We start from the raw sequence: 21,193 nt of genomic DNA on the forward strand, positions 1-21,193 counted from the left end.
GTTGTTGTTTCTCTCTTTCTGACTGACTTTTTTTTTTTTTTTTCCTGGAAATCCATATTTTCCGTGATCGCTCAGTTTCACTTCCACTGTTTATTTCTGAGGGTGGCGGTTCCTTTGCAAGCGTCCCTTTAGATACAGCTCTGTGCTTACACGTGTGCACCTACAGGGCCCTGTGAGCCTCCAGCTATGCCAAATTTCCCAGCGGAGGTGGTTTCCTGGCCACGAGCTTCCAGGAGTGCTGCATGAGGCGGCAGAGCAGAGGGCTCAGCGCTGAGCTGGGTGCCCTGGCACCGCTCTCCCCGTGCTCTCGGTGGCAATGCCTGGATGAGAAACTTATTTAAAATCTGGAAGAGAGCAGCTTCACTTGTGCAAGATCCGTAATCCGGTCATTCAACACTGATGTCTGCAACGAAGGAGTGCCAAGGAGATACGATGCCCACTTGTTTTCGCCATCGATACCCATCGCTGGGTGCAGGATGGGGGAGAAGGAGCAGCATTGCTGTGCTGTGCTGAAGGCACGGCCGGCCTCCATGTGCTGTGTTAACCCAGGCTCTCTCATTCACACAGCACAAAAGGCACTCCATTAGGGAGACACTCTTTCAGTAAGTTTTATTTGAGATGTTTGACCCGCTGGATTTAAGAGGTACAATTTGTAACAGCTTTTTATTATTATATGATTTTTCTGGCCCTTTGAGCTCCAGCAGCCGGGATATTGTTTCGGAGTTATGGTCCTTGTGTTTTGAGCCGGGCTGTGGGGCCTGAATGGCAGGCAGCGGAAACTTGAAAGAAAGACACTAGATTGATTGGGGGAGAAAATAACAAAGCAAAAAGCCCGAGTGAACTCAGGGGGACGCGGAGAGGAGCAGCTCTTCCTGGGAGGCTCGACGAGATGCAAGTCAGAAATTTGGTTAACATTTTCCTCTAAATGTTAATGGCACATCCAGGGCAGTTTACAAATCTACTTAAGAGTGAGTGCATTAGGAACTAAAATTACTGATCCATTCTCTCTCGTCCCTGACCCGAAAGGCAGACGTTTGCGGAGATCAGATGGCAGAAGCGCCCATTATGATTTTAAATATTGTCAGAGACGCCAGGCATTTTATTGGCGAAGTCTCTTCTTTTACTAACAGGGAGAGTGCCTGCGCGTGTTTGTGATGATGGATCACACACATGCACCCATACAGCCTCATTCATACATCCCAGGGCCATGCATCGTAGGATCCTACGGGTGCGAGTATGACCTGCAGTGTATGCTGTCAGAGTGGGGGAAAACACACAGCTGCTGGGTATGGCAGTGGGTATGGCATAAACACGGCTTGTGGTGATACGGGTAACGGTGCACGATAAGTACTTCTATGTAGTTACACACACACACAAGCAAATGAGGGCTGTGTGTACGTGTGGGCATTCTTGAGTGGATGCAGTTAGATGTACACGCCACTTTTCCCGTATCAAATTCCATTTATCATTTGGAGTTACCATCCTAATTTGAGACCGAAGCTTGTTTATTAGCGGGTGATTAAATCTGCATGCTGCTCTCCCTGCTTTGCCTTTCATCTGCCTGCACTGGATGGCACCCTTAACCTGGAAGGCCAGAGCTGCTCCCGGCAGCGTGAGAAGTTCTCTACTGATTTCCTTGAGCGAGCGCAGTGGTGGGACCCACACCTAACCCATCATCTTCTCTCTTCTGTTTCCTTGCAGCGTCCGGAGGGTGATGACGCTCCAGTAGGTTTTCCAGCCCTCGCTTTGCTTTCCCTCCAGGGAAGGTCGTTCCGCACACGATCCCGCTGAGGAAAGACACTCCGATGGACTTACACCGGGCCGCCTTCAAGATGGAGAACTCGCCCTACCTCCCCAACCCGCTGGCCTCCCCGGCTCTGATGGTCCTCGCCTCCACTGCCGAAGCCAGCCGCGACGCCTCCATCCCGTGCCAACAGCCGAGGCCTTTCGGGGTCCCAGTCTCAGCAGACAAGGACGTGCACATCCCCTTTACCAATGGCTCCTACACCTTCGCCTCCATGTACCACCGGCAAGGCGGTGTGCCGGGCGCCTTCGCCAACCGTGACTTTCCTCCCTCTTTACTTCACCTCCACCCCCAGTTTGCACCCCCCAACCTGGACTGTACCCCGATCAGCATGCTGAACCACAGCGGGGTCGGGGCCTTCCGCCCCTTCGCCTCCAGTGAGGACCGGGAGAGCTACCAGTCGGCCTTCACGCCGGCCAAGCGCCTGAAGAACTGCCATGACACCGACTCGCCCCACCTGCGCTTCTCGGATGCCGACGGGAAGGAGTACGAGTTTGGCACCCAGCTCCCCTCCAGCTCCCCTGGTTCGCTCAAAGTTGACGAGACGGGGAAGAAGATCTTTGCAGTGTCGGGCCTCATTTCAGACCGGGAGACCTCGTCCAGTCCTGAAGACCGAAGTGACAGATGTAAGTACCCCCGTTGGCTTGTTGGCGTTCCTCTCGTTGTGCGCGGTTGAGATACCCAGCAGGCGGCTGTCCTTGTGCTGAAGGAGGGGACGAGCAGCCTTTGCTCCCTGCCGCCCCGCAGCATTGCCACGTTTCTTATAAATGGACCGTGACAGGTTGCAAGGGGAGGTGCTCTGGAAAGAAACCTGCCTTTCAGGCAATGCTGACCTGTTGTTATGTGTGAAAAAGAGTCTGAGCCCCAGAGGAGGGATATGGGTGCTATACATCAATGTGTGTGAGCAAGGCTTCAGCTGGAGACTTCCCTAGAGCTTGCAGGATATGCACCTCGAGCTTTGGGGCTTTTATCCTGATCTTTTCTTTATGCACACTGTTCTCGTAGCAAATGCATCACCCCAGGATTTGTGCCTCAGGTGGGGACACTGAGCATATTCCTGGTCAGCAAGATCCCTCTTCAAAGCATAACCCAAGTCTGTTCTTTCAGGTCAAAAAACTGCATCCCAAATAGGTTGTGTGTGTTTCCCACATTGGTGGCTTGGAAGGTGAAGCTCTATGGCTGTAGCTCCTCAGTTACCCCTCATCATTCCCTGCTAGCACAGGGACAGTGTTCCAGGGATGGCTCCAGCGCTTTGAACAGGGCAGGTACCCCAAAAAAAGCACTGAGTTATGGTCAGTTTGCCTCTAAGAAGCAGTGAGTTTGCTGCTACGCATATGCTCCTTTGTTCTACTGAATTTTGTTCCTAGAAAATAGTTCTTTTTCTGTTGTTGTTGCTATGATTACTATATTTTTTTGTGATGAAACTCTGCTGCCCTGCTTCCCCCTCTCCCTTTCAGGCACGATTTTTCCTCTCCCCTTTATGATGCCGAGGAGGTAATAGAGACGTTGTGGCTCTGCCTCTCCTGTCGGCGCTGCTTCCCCAGCCTGTCTCCTTGCATTAGGCACCGCGCTAACTTACCGCCGCTAAAAGGCATCTGCCTAAACCCCGCGTACCTTTTCAATAAAAGTCATCATAAAATCAACCTGCCTTGTAAATCCATCGCTCTTTGCTTTTGAAATATGCCGCCAGTGTGTCTTTTATGTCCGCGTTCGCAGGGTGATTCCTGCTGAAGGCAGAAGCTCTGTGTTCCGTGCATTATTCTGCATTGGGAAGGCAGGTGGGATCTCAACGGGGACTTTTTATGTCTGCTGCATGGCAGAGCAGAGCAGAGGCGACATCCCCAGTGTTCCACCGACATTAAAATTCTCGCGTAACTACTGGGACAGTTTACACTAAACATGTCTGTTGGCTCTGTATCGTATTTCCGTCATATATAGATGCTGCACCATGGAAACTCAGCTCCATTAGCACCGCAGGTTTATCTGGCGCCCGATATGCGGGATGGGAGTGTTTGCTGTAGTGCCATTTACACATGCATGTGGTTGGCCTTGCTCTCTAGGTATATACCTGGGGATTGTAGACTCCGCTTGTTGGGCCATGAGGACCTGGGTGTGCCTGTTTGATGCGGCCGTGTGTCAGAGCAGGTAGGCGACTGTAGCAAGATGCAATAGGGCTCCTACCAGAGATTGCAACTGTTGAACATTGTCTTCAACCAGCATCACCTTGTTCAGGTTTGCAGGCTCAAATTTTCAGTTGTATTTTTCAGATTCATGAAAGCATTTGTGTTACGTGGGTGGTGAGCTACTATAGTTGCACTGCAGAGTCTTCTGTAGCACTGCGTAGGAACCTTTTTTGGATAGCTCATTAAAATGTTTATTTTACTTCATAGCCTAAAGGGTGATTTTTTTAAAAAGGAATTTATTGCACTGTTTTAATATTTCTGAAAAATAACTTCATGCTTGAGATACTTTGAAACACAACAAGAATCCAAAGCCAGGCATTTCCATCTTAGAATGATGAAGTGGCTCTCTTTAGTCCCGTGCATTGTCTGATATACTTGTATTGAAGTGAGAACTCATGCAGCAGCACTGGACCAGAGCTCATGTCCATGGGATGCTCTGAGTGCATTGAGGTGAGGTGGTGTTCCTCATCATTCAGCAAACCAGCAGAAGTCGGTCTTCTCAGACGCAGTGCTGTGAAATGCGGACACTGAGGGCACCTAAATGATGCACAAAAGCAGAGACTTCCCAGGGAGCAGCGGCTGCACCGTGTTCTGAATGGGGCCCTTCTGCTGGGTGCTGCTGAGAAACGTGATGCTGTTTGTTGGAGTTTGGGGGCTTCTTGTAAAAAATGTGTTAAAGACACCGGGAGACGTATTTTATGGGTTTCCTTTAATAAACCCACGACAGCCGAGATTCCTAGAAGGAGTGGAAATTAATGGTGTGTTTCTTTCTGCAAAAGAGATCTATAGCCCCATTTTAGAATCAGAAGAAAAAAAAAAAAAAACAAAACACAATAAAAAGACCCTTGGCTTTACTCTTTGCTCCTAATAAAACCCGTCCCAATGGCCTTCTGCATGAAGCCACCACCACGTCACCTTCCCACGAGGTGATGGGCAGAAGCCCATAGCCTTCCCATTGCTTTTTCCCACTTGCTCTTCATCTTGCATTGGCCACGACCTGCTGGTATGTCAAAGACTTGTAACCTCTCGGCCACAGCTTCCATCCCATCAAAACCTGCTCCTCCGGTCTCGGCTGCTGATGTTGGCTCTCACGCAGCTCCAGAAGGGGAGCTCTGTGGTGGCATGCCTTGCTGGGACCTCAAATCCTCACCCCAAATCCCAACTCCAAATCCTGACCCACTGCAGCACAGGGATGGCATCAGCTGCTCCATAGGTTTTGACAGAAGGCGCTGCGCAAGGGCAAAGTATGAGCATTATTAATACAGTACAGTTAGTAGAATATTATGAACTGTTATAAATCATTACCGCTAAACTACAGTTATTAAAGGAAATGACCAAAGTGCACTTTCTGAGCCAGGATCTCCGACAGTTAAAGCGTTATTTTATTATTTCACTTGCTAACTTGCAAAATTCAGGAGGCAGCGTTTCCTGGTTGGGCTGTGATGGTTGCACGAGGGATTGGGAGACGGAGGAGTGGGCATGCACAGCAGGAAGCAATCACGGGATTTTGTCATTGCTTTTCTCTTTCTTTGATAGCCTATGGGTTTTGAAGGAAGGATCCTCATGCAGGTGCCTTAGGCCCACCAAGGCCACCGAGGTCTTTCTGGAGTTCCTATAGAAAACTCAAGCGTGAAGGTGCTTTGGAATTGTCAGCAGTTGTTATCTGTGTGGTATCATTTAGACAAGTCCCATTAAATGCTAGCAGCAGTTCCATTCTCTCCTCTTTGTTTGCCTTCCAAGGAGCAGAAAACAGACATAATTATATTTTACGTGAGACTCTAAGATTTCCTCTCATCTCCTCCTCTGCTTAATATCTGCAGCTATAAAATAAATTCCATTTGTGCATACATGGTGTTAGACAGAGGTAAATAACTGTCATTCGAAATCTGCCTAACCTTAATCTGTACTGGGAGCACTATAGAGCACCGTATCCATTTGTATAATATTAGGCTTTATTTTTATTATGGATTTCTAATGCAAATTCATAGCGGGGACAAAGTTGTTTTCTGCTAATGCTGCATTCCAAGGAAAGTGGCTGCTACGAGTGAATGGTGACAATCTCTATCCAACAGTTTGTGGTCCTCAATCACATCAGTATACGTGGGGGGCATTTTTCATCCTTGCTCTTCAGGATTAAAAAGCAGATTTGAGGACTTTTGAGGACATTTTTTGTTTTGGCTATGCAAAGCGACGGGGACCAACAGTTGGTGGGACTGGTGTGGCACTGGGTTACACACGTGAAGCTTCCCTGGAAGCCTGCCTGGAGTCAGAGTGCTCTGATTGAACACTGACAGTGACATTTGGTACAATCTGTGGCTGTGATCTTGTTTTTTGTCTTTCCTTTGGAAAACATAGATGGTGGCAGTGATAAACCAAGCGTCCTTTGGCCACCAGCATTGCTTTCTCCTTCAGCCCCTTGCTGGCATCTTGAATTGTAGCAGAAGAGAAGAGAAAGCAAAGCTGGTAAGTTTGAGCCGAGGTCTACTTTCTCACCACTATTTCAGGGAAGAATGTGTTTTGTACTTTTCCTTGTCAGTGCTGGGCTCGTGGTGCACAGCTGTTTGCAGTGGGAAAAGGAAGGCGCTGCGTGCCTCTGCATCGCCGTAAGAGGAAGAGCTGGAATCCGTGTCCTTGTTTCCCGCAGCAGCATGGATTCTGGGTAACTGGCTCCAGGCAGAGTGACACAGCCCAGCTTTTAATTCAGAAAACACAAGAGCTTTGATGCATTTTGCTGGTGCAGTCCTGCACACCTGCTTGTGCCCTGTGCCCTTTTGCAGGGCCAAAAGTGCATCTCAGGTCTGCCACAGTGAGCCCACGTCGCTCTGTTGGGATTTTCAGGAAAAATCACTTTGCTTCTAATTAAGATAGTTTAAATTTTATAAGTCTCAACCTTTTCATCTGATTTTGGTGTTGTTTCCCTATAGGAAGCAACTTGCAAAGCCATTTAGTATGTGCGACTGTCTGTCCTGTAGCATCCCTCACTATAAGGGAACATAGGATAGCAATCCCTCATCCCAGGCAGCCTGCTCTGACACTGGGAAAGCATACAGAAGGCTTTGCACCAAAACACAGCTCTGCCTTCTCCTCTGGCCTTGCTTCCAGTATGAGAAATGTTATGGGGAGCTTCCCCCTAGGGCTTTAGGGGAGGCTCTGCAGAGTGCTGGAGTCCCAGTTCCTCCTCTATGCCCAGGGCAGGGGTTCACTGGGGCTGAATGCCATCCTGGTGTCTGGAAGTCTCTCGTGGGCTGGAGGGCATCTTGTCCCAGTGTCACTGTTGGCAATGTGGATGGCTTGGGACAAGGTGGACAGCAGGTGAGCAGGATGCGGTATCACTGCCAAGGGGCCTCAGTGCCCTGCACAGAATCCACTTCCTTGTTGGGTTCTTGCAAACCAGTTTCACTTCCCACTACCGACCATCGGTTGGAGGTGAGCCTCCAGTACAGCCCTCACCCAGGATGGCAGCTTTCCCCCCGAGTACTTCTCTTAAGGAAGGAAGGAGTTTGACCACTGCTCTTTTTTTTTTTTTTTGGCTGGAGGATGAAGAAGAAGTTGGGTCTGTTAGTGGCTGAGCACTGGTGCCAGCATGAAGTGGGAAGCATGCTGGAAGTCTGGGATGAGGCACAGCAGGATGCAAGCAGTCCGCACACCAGGAGTTAAACATCCTCAAGCTCTGCAGAGGGAATGTGAAATATAAAGGGGTTACAAGTTATTTCTGTCCTAATTTGGCCCAACACTGAAATAAGTGTGATGGCAGTTGGATCAGGACTGGAATATACTGGAAAAATGGAGCAGTGAGAGTGTGCAGATCTCTGTCTCCATCAGCCAGAAGCAGTGTTCCCACTGTCTCATTATGTTCCCTCTTAAAAACGAAAACGCCTTGACTGTGGAAAGAGAGGGAGATGGTGTCAGAGCGAGGCAGGGTGGGGAGAAGGGCTGTGAGTTGGTCTCACTTGGATGTGCCTGAGATGTTGCCACTGCCTGGGGAGCTGTACAGGGTGCAGCCTGGATCAAGCCTCGGTTTATGGCGTATTTCAAGGAAGAAGGGGCCTTAAACTGGGGAAATGCTTCCCTTTGGGTCCTCTCTTCAGGAGCACCACAGGGACAGACCATCTTCCCAGGAGTGGGGGTGCTTTGGTGGGGCTGGAGAAGGTCACGGTGTCAGTGAACACCATCTGGGGCTGTTGTGTCCGGATGGAACTGCACCTGGGCAAAGAGACGAGGGAAGTCCCAGTGTGGTGTGATGGGCTCTGCAGGCAGGGAGGGCGGGAGGGGGCTGTTAGAAGGCACTTGCAGGCAGTCGCTGTGTACTCAGGTGGCTCAGTGATGTTCGGGTGGTCCCAGAGCCACACTGTTTGCAGCTGAGGAAATGTGCTGCAAGCTGTTCATATGCAGATTGTTTTACTTCTGTTGCTTGATGTTGGGATATGGAACGCAAAGGGCACAGCCGTGCCTCCTTCTCCGTGCCCCACGGAGAAGGAAAAGGGAAGGGCCGTCTGGGCACTTCAGCTTGGGCTCCATTGACCTTGGACAACAGAGCCATTCCTCATGGACACTGTGAACGCAGGGGTTGCCACGTTCCCGTACACTGAAGTTGGTGGCATTCCCATCTCAGAGGTGCTCAGAGCTGCCTGTGTTGCTGCACCAGCACTGGAGGGATGGAGCCTTGTTCAATAAACACATCCCTGGCATTTCTTCTGAAGAAATTTTTGCCGGACATATAGATGTCTTTTTCATGAAATTTGGATGAACAGCTGAAAACAGTGGCTAGGAGCAGCAGAGAAAGAAACGGGAAAAATTTGGAGTAAGGTAGATAAAAGTGAGAGATAAAAGAAATAATGCAGGGAAGGATGAGTAATCGACATTCTTGGAGTCGAAGCACAGGCTCTGGCTTCCTTCCTGAGCAGTAAAATAAAATTAAAAAAAAAAAAAAAAAAGTCTTTAGAACAACAAAACTCTGGACGCGCTGGTTTCCTTCCTGACGGGCCCAGCCTCGTGGTGTTTCGATGAGTCCTCATTGGCAACCAGGGCTGATCTAAAGGCCAAAGGCAGAGAGATTGGGGGGGAAGGGAGAAGGGTTTAACTCTTTGAGCTCTGCTGCCAGAGATTTGTGGTGTGTGGGTACTGGTGCATGAGCAATGCTGCTGCCATTGGGCAGCTGATATCAGCTGGCACATCAGCCCAGTGGGCAGTGGGGATGTGTGAGGAGCAGGTCGGGTGCTTTGGGCAACTCGTGTTTTGCTGTGAGCTCTCTGAGGCTCGCTGCTCTCCGCAGGGTTCCCCTCTCTGAAAGGTCGAAGCTACTTCTTAATTCCCAGCAGCTGACAAAATATTTATTTTCAGGTACTTAAAATATTATAATTTGAAGTGGAGTCCAGGGCCCTGGCTGGAGCTGAGCTTTTGTACTAACAGCCCCAGCGAAATGACTTTTTCCTCCTACGACTTGCCAACAAACGCTTGGAAAATAATTGTGGGACAGTCATCCCTTTAGTGAGCAGATCAAGAAGATTTGAGACTTGCCAGAGCCTTTCAAAGGGCAGGCCAAAGGTTCAAGTTGCTGCCAGTTCTATTTGTCTTAGCCTTTATACTTACTTTTGTGTCATTAATTTCATCAAATGCCTGAGGGTAAAAGGCACCCAGCGGGCTGCTGCTTGTGCCGAGTTCTTTGGGTGTGCTTGGACACCTCTTGGGAAATAAGGCTGGCTTTTTGTGCAGAGTGAGATTAAAGCCAGTGCAGACTTAGGAGAACCTCACTTACCCCAAACCAAAGTTGTTTCCTTTCTAAGTCCCTTTCAGAGCAGATTGTGCGGGGAGAAGTATATATGAACGACGCTCTGTGCCTACAGGACCTATAGGGATCTTCAGAAATAAAGCATTGCAATAAGATTTTGTCAAACCACTCAAATGAGGGCTGAGCAAGGAGAGGTGAGTAGAGCATCTCGGGGCTGTTGGCCTGACTTCCCATCGCTGTCTGCATCCCAACAGCTGCTTTCCAACCCTTTCTGCCCCAGCGCAGCCAGCCAAGCACGTTAATTTCTCAGCAGAAGTGTTGTAATCATTAGGCAGCTCGTCGGAGGGATCGGCAGATGTGAAAGACGCAGCCCAGGGTCCCCGTTCCCTCACTGGGTTGCAGCCAGCTGCCTCACTGTGCCTGCTAGGGTGCCTGGAGGGGCTGCAGGAGGTGCCTAAGGCCAGACTGGATGGGGCCCTGGACAGCTTGATCTGGTGGGGGACAGGGGTTGGAATGGATGGGTGTTAAGGTCCCTTCCAACCCAATCCATTCAGCAATTCTGTGACCTTGGGCTGAGTCATCCTGACAATTCTTATATATAGTAAACTTTTATAAATACACACTTGCAGAGCGTGTTACGCTTAAAAAAAATCCATATACAAGTTATAGGTTACAGAGAGAAAAAACATATTAAATCAGCAAGACAGAGGGAGCAGACGAGATTTAAAAGTGATACCGTGTTACGCTGAAAATCCCAATGCATCTTTTGTGTGTGTGTGTGTGTGTGTAAATGGTAAATTCTTCTCTGAGTTCTGTGTTTGTTTCTTAATGTGCATCACGTAGCAGAATAGCAGTGTGGACACAGTTGCAAATACGGTATGTGTTTTATTGTGAGCATTATACTGCATAGCAGAGTGCGGGCGCTGAATACCGCAGCCGGTTATATACAGCTGTAAATGGAGCTACCCGCTGTTCTGCATACAGCAAGCTGCATATTTATGAGTAAATACCAGCCTAGGTAAAATAACAACAAAACAGGAAGTTGCATTAAAGACTTCAATGTTTTGAACCAGTTTGCTCAAAGCTCCCGGGACTGCGCTGCAGGGAACAGCCCTGCATTTTTTGGCATTAAGTCTTTTTCATCTGATTTTTCTCATTCTGAGAGTTTAAGAGCCTTTGCTTAACTCTGCTGCTCATCAGTGTGTAGGGTAATTCAGATGTGTTTGCAGGCAGGGTGAGAGCAGGGCTTTGGATGAGGGAAATACACACGGACTCCTGCCTCGGTGCAGCTTTGGGGTAACGTGTGGGGACACGAGTGCAATCCCTGCGGTGCCACAACCGGAGCTACAGGCACCGGGGCAGAGCGAGAGCTCCAAAATGAGCGATGCCTTCTGAAATACCGGCGTGTTTAACCTAGAGGGAGCTCTCCTACATGAAGAACGCGGCTTTGCCCGAGCAGTTTCACCGTGCGCACCCTCAGCGAGCTGCTCCGAGCTCACCTGGGTACCACGCTGATGTGGAGTGACCCACGGGCCACTGCTGCTCTACTGGTAGAAACTGATGGAGATTTCTCCTAGTGATCACACTTCACCTCTTTTTCCTGCTCCCCGTGACACAGATGAGGCAGGGCTGTGATGTTTTGAGGGTTAGGTGAGCTGGTGTTTCCTTTCCTGGAGGCTGGGTGATGCTCAAGGTGACCAGGGTGGATGATGTGGCCATACAAGTTCTTCAGCCCTCGTGGGTCCTGTTCCCAGAAGACACAGGAGTGCAGAGTGAGGATTGGCAGTGTTTGAGGTGCTGGAAATGAGGGCTTGAGAGAGGCAAAGCTGGAAGAGATCATGGAATCATAATTGAGTAGGAAGGGACCTTTAAAGGCTGTCTAGTCCAACTCCAATGAACTGGGACATCTAAATCCCCATCAGGTGCTTAAAGCCCCATTCAATCTGACCTTGAATGTCTACAGAGACAGAGCATTCACCACCTCTCTGAGCAACCTGTTCCAGCATCTCACCATTTTATTGTAAAAAACTTCCTTATATCCAATCTAAATCTCTCCTCTTTCAGTTTGGAACCATTTCCCCTTGTCCTATGTCAAGGATGGGTGCTTTTCTGTGTGTTGTTTTTTGATGAATCTGGGGAAGGAAAGGACATGCATGAGCTGAATGAAAAAGTTAGTTGGAAAGAACTAAAGCACATTATTCATCTGATTCTTAAACAAAGTTAAAGAAATGCTTTGCACTAACTTTGTGCATGGCTTCAGTTTGTAGTATGCTCTTCATTTTTCCATAGAGAGCCAGAAGAAGTGACATGGGTTTAGTGGGCATAATGATGATGGGTTGCTGGTTGGACTCAGTGATCTTAGTGGTCTTTTCCAATCTCAATGCTTCTATGATTCTAAGTGGGAGCAGCAGAGGCAGGAGAAGTGACTTAGACCCAAACCCCTTACTTGATTAAAAAAAAAAAAAAAAAAAAAGAAAAGCAAAGGAACTGAGATTGGAATAAACACCTTCCCTGAGGACTTGTGCTTTTCTCCATGTTTTGGATGACACCATGACACCCATTCCACCTCTCCATCTTGCTGCCTTTGCTGTGTGTAACGCTATAACGTGATAGAAAGTACAGCAATAATAGCAGGGTGGCAAAGTCTTTGGCTTCAGCAAATATAGATGAGCTCAAATGCAGCAGCCACAGATGGAGAGGAGAGACAGCTAGCTTACCTTTGGAAGACCTCAGGTAGGCAGGGACCTCCAGTAAGGTACCATTGCCTCCACTCCCAATGCTTAAATGAGGTCTGGGAAGGAAGGGGTGGACCCTGGCTCCAACCCTTCCAGTCACTCAGGTACATTGCATGCACCTGGGCTCTCCTGGTTTGGCCCTGCCTTTCCCCCAGGTGCTCAATCACCATTTCAGGCCATGACTTAGCATTTCCACTGCACTGTTCTACTCGAGACATCACACCTGATCTCCCTGTCCATCCATGTGCTGTCCTCCAGTATTGCTTCTCAATAGTAGAGTGGCACAGAAGACTTTGCAAATCCTGCATCCCGCTAGATGCCCAAATCATGTATTTAGAAATGATGCAGTGCTGGTTTGATGTGTGTCCTGTGACCACGGATGGTCACAGCCATTGACTGAAGGTGACAATGCATGGCATGAGGGTATGGGTGTGAGCACAACTCTGCTGCCCAGGTGTGCTGCCGCTTAGAGCGCTGCTCCTCCACCGTTGTATCCACATCCTGCTTTCCTGAGATGGGTTGTACCTTATGTGAGCATCCTCTTCCTCACTCCCATTCCCTCAGTGTTAGTGCTGTGGGTGTACAAAAAGGCTGATCTGTGTTAAAGGAATTTGTGCAATGGCAGACCTCCGAAGGAGCCTGTAACAGGCAATTAAGGCATAAAAAATATTTCCATCGAGTGAGCCCTAAATAAATGCTTGTCACCGCTGATCAGAGTTGGTTTATTTCCATGTGTGTTTTCCTTCTTTCTTTTTTTGTATAACTTACAGCCCTGTAAATGCTCAGCAGCTGTTAATATGATTCTGTCGATACGTTTACCATGGTGATTTGGCTATATTTGGCGAGCGTGTGAAGAAATCACTCACCGGTGAGAAGGAGGAAAGACAAGCTGTCGATAGCGAGGGAGAAATGCTAATAACCCGGTGACAAATCATTCCTGGGAATCTCGAAGGGTTAAAAAAAAGGGGCCTTGAGGAGTGAAGGTGACTCATCGGGAGCTGCAGACACCAGCTGTCATCTCCAGCTCCTCCTGCGCTTCATCACTTCACTTTTATAAAGAAATATTTTGTTCTAATTCAAACAGACCCGGGCTTGTTTGTTTTTTATGAATTATTTACTGGGGAGGAGAACCTCTCGAGGTATCCATCTTCTCTCAGGAATAAGTGGACGTTCAGTGCTTTAAAGTGCTCCATCCCTTCATGGTGAGTCTTTTTCATTCAACACCTACTTCCATGCAGAATAAATGCCAGAAGGCCAACTCCAGCGTTGGGTGTGCAATGGAGGAGCCCAGCAGACATTGGCCTCATCCAACTGATCTCGTGCCATGGGACTGGGACACCCCAGGGAACTCTTGTGCCATGGAGACGTGATGGTTCCCTGCCCCTGAGCTGCTGCTTGGCGTGTTCCTGCAGCTCAGTGTGCCCAGATGTGCTCAGTGCACACCAATAACTCTTCCAGTGGCTACAGGAGCTCGTCTGATATTTTGCAGTCCCAAAAGGTCTGATCCAGCGGCCGTGGAAGTAAATAAATGGAAGAATGTGTGCTACTTGGACTGGGTATCCGATTAGTCCCTAAATGTTAGTTGATCTGCTTTGGGGTTATGACAGACAAATATTGCCCCAAGGTTACTGCTACAGGAATAATCGATCTACCTGTCTCAGCCACATCCAGGCTGCCTGTCATCGCTGCAATAACCAGTTGCACGTTACATCCTGGGAACATCGTGCCTGACCAGACAAGTTGCTTTTTCTTTCTGTGGTCTGAAGCCAGACAGTACCATTTTCAGCATATTTAAGATCATTTCTACTTGACACTTATCTGCTCCACAGGATATTGCTACTTGACTGCAATGTCTTCGTTACGACTACTTAGGTTTAATTTGTAATTTTTATTTATTTATTTATTTTTATGGAATAAATAATGCGGCCTGCCAATAAATGGCTTGGTCCTCCAAACAATTTAGACAGACAAAGTGCTTTGAGTGTGATTTAGCTTGAGTGGTGTAAGTCGCACGCTTCTACAAGCTTCAAAATGACAGGAGAGATAATCCCATCAGGCAGTCTGTAAAACAGAACAAGTCTGGAGAGTGGTTTTCTTGTATACAATTACACTTAGAGACACAGAATTAGATGGAAGGAGATTCGGGACCTTGGGAGGCTGAGGAAGGCTGGGTCCTATGTGCTGATACTACAGTGGCACAAGGCACAATGACTTAGGCACACTTCTTCCCTTCATTCTTCTGCAAAATTTCCTGACTCGGTGTTGATTTTCTTGAGATGGTGTTTATTTAAATCAAGATAATAATCTTCCAAATATACCCTAAAATTATATGGCCTTATAAATCCTGCCATAATATATTCAGTAAAACTGTCAGGTGATCATTCTTAATGTAAGATGAGACCTTTTCATTTCCATCCAGTCAGTTAGCACTAAATTAACTCCTTGGAACAGGCTCAGAGTCATTCATTTGAGTAAATACCCCCGTTATTTATTGAATATACAGAATTGCTGTCTGTGATGGGGCTTGGAATGAGGGGTCCTCTTCCCGTCCCAGCTTTGGTGCTGGTCAGCAGGCAGCTTGGACCCAGTTGCCTAACTTGTATGTGTGGAGCTAGAACAGGATTCTGCTATGGGATTGCTGGATCATAACTCAACATGCATGAAAACTTCACCCATAAAAACAGAGTTTTTATTTGAGTTGGAAGTGACCCTTAAAGGCCAGCTGGTCCAACTGCCCTGCAGTGAGCAGGGTCATCCACAACTCGGGTGGGTGCTCAGAGCCTGGTCCAGCTTAATCTTGGATGCTTCTGGGGATGGAGCAACCAGCGCCTCTCTGGGCAACCTGTGTCAGTGCTTCACTACATGTGTTTTGCTCTGAAGTTTGGTGCAGCTGTGATTTGGCTCACAATGATCTGTTCCAACCATAGGCAGGGCTGCAAGCACCATTCCTAACCCACTGCCTCAGCAGTGACCCAAGAGTGGGGATTGCTCAAGAGCTCATGGACATTCAGACCTAATATCCTGTATGGAGTGCCATATTCAGCTTACCCAACAGGAGAGCCAAATAAAAATAAATGAATTAATGAATCAAATCCTGATGGTCCGGATCCAGGCCGTAAGGAGACACACTCATCCTGCACTTCTGGGAGATCAAATTCACTGCGCAGATCAAAGAAAGAAGAGGAAAAGCTCTTCAAAAGTCAGGAAACAAAATCACCTTCACCTTCCTTTAAAGGAGGAAAGTTACTGGACTGCAGCCTGAAAGACCCAGAACAGCAAGCATTAAAAGGAAGCGCTCAGTCGGACAGGGCTCTGTCAAAGGTGAGGTGCAAAGTGTTGGCAGTTCCACGTGGGAGTCTGGAGCTCAGAGCACAGCTCCCAGAGAGCCATCTCTTACCCTACCACAGGAGCTCTGTGTCCCCATCCTCTAGAAAAAAATTAAGAATCATAGAATCGTTTGAGTTGGATGGGATCCTTAAAGGTCATCTAGTCCAACTCCCCTGCAATAAACAGGGACACCTGCAACTCCATCAGGTGCTTCATCCAGCTTGATCTTGAATGGTCAACTGGAAGAAGAGAGAAAGCAGCTCCCCACCTAGAAGAAAGAGAAAGAAGTGACATGGGGTCTGTAGGAACATGGGGTCACTTGCACAGGGCACACAAAGCCAACTGTGCATGGGGACCCAGATGGCAGCAGGACACCAGGGCTTAGCACAGAGTGCTCAGCTCTGTCTTTGCAGTCCAGTTGACCTGGGGCTGTTTTGGTGCCTACCAGGGATTTCGTGTAGTTTGTTTTATTTTAGTCTGACATTGTTTAGTGTTTAAAGGTTACCTGGGTTAGGAATTTTACTGTTGTATTGATTGACTGGTTTCTTCTGTCGTGTGACTGGAGATGAGAAGGAATTGAGAAAAATGCTCCCGATTCACTCACCAAACATGAGAACTCCACAGACTTTCTCCTTCTCTGCTCTTTTGTCATTTGTGAGCAGGCACACAGGGCTTCCTCCCTCTGCTGCCAGGTGCTGTATGGGGACCAGTGCTGCAGACAGAGCTGGCTGAGACACCTGGTGACTCCAGAGCTCGCGGCACAGGCTCTGCCACTCACCTCTCGCCCCGTCAGCAGAGCTCTGGAAAGCACAAATTCTGCTGAGATTACTTCATAATTTAAGGCAGTGAACATGTGCTCTGCTGGCAGCTATAAAGATTCATATCATAAAGTTTTACAGTGGAACGGTTTCTGTAAAAGCATCGTTAGAAAGGGGGAATCGTGCCTTTAATTCTTACAATGTATGGGGCTGCCTGGCTTGATTTGGTTTTAGCGGTGCTTGGTGTGACCTGAGGTGGGGTCCCAACCCTATGCTGCCATTAAAAACCTGTCTTTCCTGCCTTCCTTGGGGCTCTGATTCTTCAATGCCTGAGGAAGAACTGGAGATGCTGAAGAGCTTTTGTGTCCTCCCAGTGATGGGTGAGGTTATGGGTCCTACAGGAGTTAACAGAACCCATCATATCATGATGTCCGTGCTATCTATTTGGGGTTGCATGGACCTCAGCTCTGGATGGTGGGACTCTTTCAGCTTTCTTGGCTATCAGGGAGAAAGATGTCTTGGTGTGTGCCCTTTGGGTATCACAGAATATAATCACAGAATCATGGAATCATTAAGGTTGGAAAAGACCACTAAGTTCACCCATTCACCCCAACCCACCCCACTATGCCACAAAGCTGGATTGGCTTCATTCTTTCAGAACACGACACCGTGTTCTGTCCCATAATGACAGTTGTGTCCAAAAGGAAACATCACCACAAGTTGTTTTGGGTTCCAGCACCGTGTGCGTCCATTAATACAATGGCATTGCTCAGGATTTGTGTGGGAACCCTTCACCAACCTGAGTTTGGGCTGATACAGCCGGTGAGAATCTGCAGCTGCTGCACGAAAGGGGAATGAATTAAACATAATATGAATAATACAGTCAATAGAGCAGCCACGAGTTGTTTATTTTTATGTTAAATTCAATGCATTTTTGTCGCCCTCATATTTTGAGTGATCAATAGGAAAAAGATTTTCATATTAACAATACTCAGCTGTATTGTGGAAGCAGGGGGAAGTGGGAGGTTTTGGCAGCTGGGCCGATGTGCAAGGTTTTTATCATCTCTATGGGATGTGCAGCGAGCACTTTGAGATTATGACTAAGCATCACAGGTATATGCATTTGCCGAAAGATCAGCAGTGAAATTGTTTCCAGTATTCCCATTCCGATGGTTATCTCCAGCCCTAGCAGTTAGCACCCCACTGGGGAACGGGGTTGCAGCAGAGCTCTCTGTGCTGGTGTTTGCGGTGTTGCAGGAGGAATGCACCGCAAGAACTCCTGGTTCGTCTTTCAGTTTTATTTATAAACCAAGCACAGTGCAAACTTAGTGCAAACAAAGAGCCACAGTGCAGAAGGCATGGCATTGTGGGCTTTGATCTGAGATGGAGGGCTGTGTTCTGTTGAGTTTTTCAGCTGCGTGGTTGAAACCAAGAGAGGAATTCAGAAATAGGGGAATGTTCCAGCCCCAAGTGAGGCTCTGTGAGATATTGGCAATGAGCTCGAGTAGGGTATGGGGAAATCCTTTCAGTATCTAGAGAGGGGCTGAAAGAAAGAAGTGGTCAGATTCTTTATCAGGGTCTGTTGTGACAGGACAAGGGGAAATGGTTTCAAATTAAGAGAGATTTAGATTCAGTATAAAGAAGAAGTTTTTTACAATGTGGTGAGACAATGGAACAGGTTGCCCAGTTCTTTGAGACATTCAAGGTCAGGCTGGACAGGTGTCTGAGCACCTGGTGGAGCTATAGGTGTTTCTGCTCATTGCAGGGGAGTTGGATCAGACCCTTAGGGGTCCCTTCCAATTCAAATGATTCTATGGTTCTATGCAATAGGACCCTCTTGGCCTTTATCTGCAAATGGAGGGACAGACCAGGGTCCTACTAGTGCTCTGGAAGAGGGCACTCCATGTGCTGTGATGCATGCTGCAAGCAGCTTTTAGCTCTCCCTGGCCAAATTGCTTTGGAGCCCTATGGTTGGGTTTTGACTGGGACATGATGGCCAAGTCTTGTGATGCCAAACCCTGCCCTCGGTGAGTGCGTAGATGAGCAGGATAGGGGCACAGCACTGCTGAACTGTGCATATGCATTGGTCCAGGTCTGCAGGGCTCAGCACCAGGCAGCCCCAGCCCTGCTGGCTCGGAGGAGCAGATCGATAGCAGAGGCGAGTGATAGATGAGGAGAGTTAGGGATGGATAATCTGCTGAATTTACATGACCCAGGGTGGTCCGGGAAGGCTGTGAGACTTTCAATAGGAGACAGAAGTTGCCTTAGTTTCCAGCTGCTGACTGCATTTTAAAAACATTGCGGGGTCTGTTTGGGTGGGTGGAGGAAGCTGCCAATTGTGAGCAGAAAATGAAAAGAGGCATGTTTGCTGCCGCGCTCCCGAGGAGGCTGGGGGCTGCCCCCCCTTGTGCAGGGCTCCGACTTCCCTTTGCTCGTGCGTTGGGAAATGCTGGCAGGACTGGTAGTGCTTTGGGATTTTGCGTAGATGGGTGTCATGCAGAGGTGTGAGCTTGCTCCATAGGAAGCATAGGGTCTCAATCCAAAAATCTCTTCATTTTCAGCACTGAAATTAGCAAGGATGTTGTGAAAGCATGCACTAGCAGGTAATAAGGAAAGATGAAAAGCTGCACTTTTAAATTAAAAATAAATAAATAAATAAAACATTTTCCAGTCCCACTGATACAGGAGAGTGGAATTTTAGGGCTTAATCCCGTAAAACATTGCTAAGTGCCTTCTGCCAACAGAACAGAGCATATGCCAGCAACAGGGCTCTGTGAGGAAACTTCCCCTGAATTGAGGCCACCCTCTGACTGTTTACAGTGGTGTCTTCCCTTTGTCTTTTGTCGTTTGATCTCTCCCAGAAGCATCTGGCCTGGTTTTGCTGGAGACACCACGCTGGGTGTGTTGAGCAGAAAGGTTTTTCTGCCCCATGCAATGCCGCAGGGCTCACTGAGGTGCCCCAGACTGCCCTGCTGGACAGGGCACTGTATTGAAGCAGAGATGCTTTGGAACTGTTTGCAGGTGCCCAGCACTGACCTTTCCACAGTTAAAATAGTCGCCATCCGATGTGTGCAAGCAATGCAGGCAGCATGATCCCATTGCTACTGTCATTACTGCCACAAGCTGATCCTGCCCCACAAGCTTGGTGTTTCCTTGTTACCAACAGTTCTGGGCAGCAGTGGAGATGCCCAGTTGTGCACTGACATATCCATGTGCAAGCACAGCATGCATGACATCCGTAAAGACATCAGCAGACAGATATCTGGGCACACACGTCGCTAGGCTGGGCTCTTTGTACACTGGTGTTTACTGAATGGGCTTAACACAGGGCAAAGTTCCCTTTGCTTTCTATTTCCTGACATTTCCGGGAGCAAAATGCCCTGCTGGAGCCTCACTGGAATAGCCAGGTGGATAGCTTACAGGGAAAAAACCCCAACCTTGCAGCACTGCTCCAGTTAAGGAATTAGCTCCTCTCCCTCTCTCGCTGTCAGTTTGGTGGCACCCTCCATGCTCTGCGTTTTAATTCCAGTCTCTAATCTCAGCCGCTTCTGTGATAAATTAATTGTAATGATAGAGGCCCCAGTTACGAGGTCTGCACCGTTTGCTTGTAATCTGAGCGACAGGTTTAGGGCCTGCTTTATTTAAGATGCAAGGGTAATTACATGGGAGTTAGCATATGCAGGCAGGGAGATATGATTCATTCTCCCAGCGACGGCCATGACACAGCTGTTTGTCGGATAAAATAGAGGAACCGTGTTGTTACAAAATGTTCCCCTTATTATACCTCATTAAAAACAAGGCTGCGATAAGTCAGACCTGGCAATGAATAAAATGTATTGCCCCCTGTAAAAGCTGATAGGAGAGGAAGAGGGGCTTCCAAGCAGCCTCGGGTCATTTATTTATTTTCTGTTCACTTTCACTCTCTGTGTTCTTTCTTTTCCTTCATATTCCTGCCTGGGAAAAAAAAAAAAAAAGAAAAGAGAAGAAAAGAAAAGAAAGAAGAACATTCCTTTTCTTCCTTTCTTTCTCTCTTTCTTTCTTTCTTTTTTTTTCCTTTCTCTTTTTCTTTGAACCTGCCCCAGCCCTCCCCTCCTGGGAGCAATAGCAGATAAGGCAGCGAGCGGCCAACGGCAATTAGCAGAGAACAAAAGCGGAGATTTGTTCCCATCGTCCAAACGCTGCCTCTTCACCTTGCCCCAACGCAACAGGCTGGAGGATGGCAAAGAGGGCGTTAAAAAAGATAAATTCACCCAAAATTTGACATACGTCAGACGTTGTGGGTTGCAGGCGTTGCTCCTGGTTTATTGAATGTTTTGACTTCAGTTTTAATTTTTCTTTTAGAGTAATTTTGAGTTGGTGTCAACAGCGATCGCTGCTGGTGCTCTGCGGGGCTCTCCTTGGGGCAAAGTCACTGACTTCAGCAGAACTGCAGCCCGGCAGCTGTGGCCTTTTGGAGCTGTTTGTATGGGCTGCATTAAACCAAATGACGTGTGTCTTGTTTTCTCTCCCAATTTTTTTCTTTTTTTGTTGAAATCTGATCAATACGTTCAGCTGCCTCTTCTCAGCCCACTTGCCTCTCTTTTGCGTATGCTGCTTTTTTCCTTCCCACAATGGCTGGGGTGAATGAATAAGGCTGATTGATAGATTGGCCAGTTTAT

General features: G+C 48.0%; 1 protein-coding gene across 5 annotated transcripts in view; it reads left to right on the top strand.

The window, feature by feature from the left end:
• The first annotated feature begins 1,722 nt into the window (after positions 1–1,722).
• Positions 1,723–21,193, top strand: part of RNF220 (ring finger protein 220) — a 158,268-nt gene continuing 138,797 nt past the window's right edge. Inside the window, exon 1 of one of the 5 annotated variants that reach the window (XM_085231162.1) lies at positions 1,723–2,430. In XM_085231162.1, the coding sequence (XP_085087288.1) occupies positions 1,806–2,430 (625 nt within the window). In that variant the 5' untranslated portion in view covers positions 1,723–1,805. The remainder of the gene's footprint in view (positions 2,431–21,193) is intronic. The other 4 variants (XM_085231164.1, XM_085231165.1, XM_085231160.1 and 1 more) reach the window with 4 other exon arrangements.

This window comes from Meleagris gallopavo, chromosome 10, assembly GCF_905368555.1.
Source record: "Meleagris gallopavo chromosome 10, MGAL_WU_HG_1.1, whole genome shotgun sequence".
NCBI classification, from domain to species: Eukaryota; Metazoa; Chordata; class Aves; order Galliformes; family Phasianidae; genus Meleagris; species Meleagris gallopavo.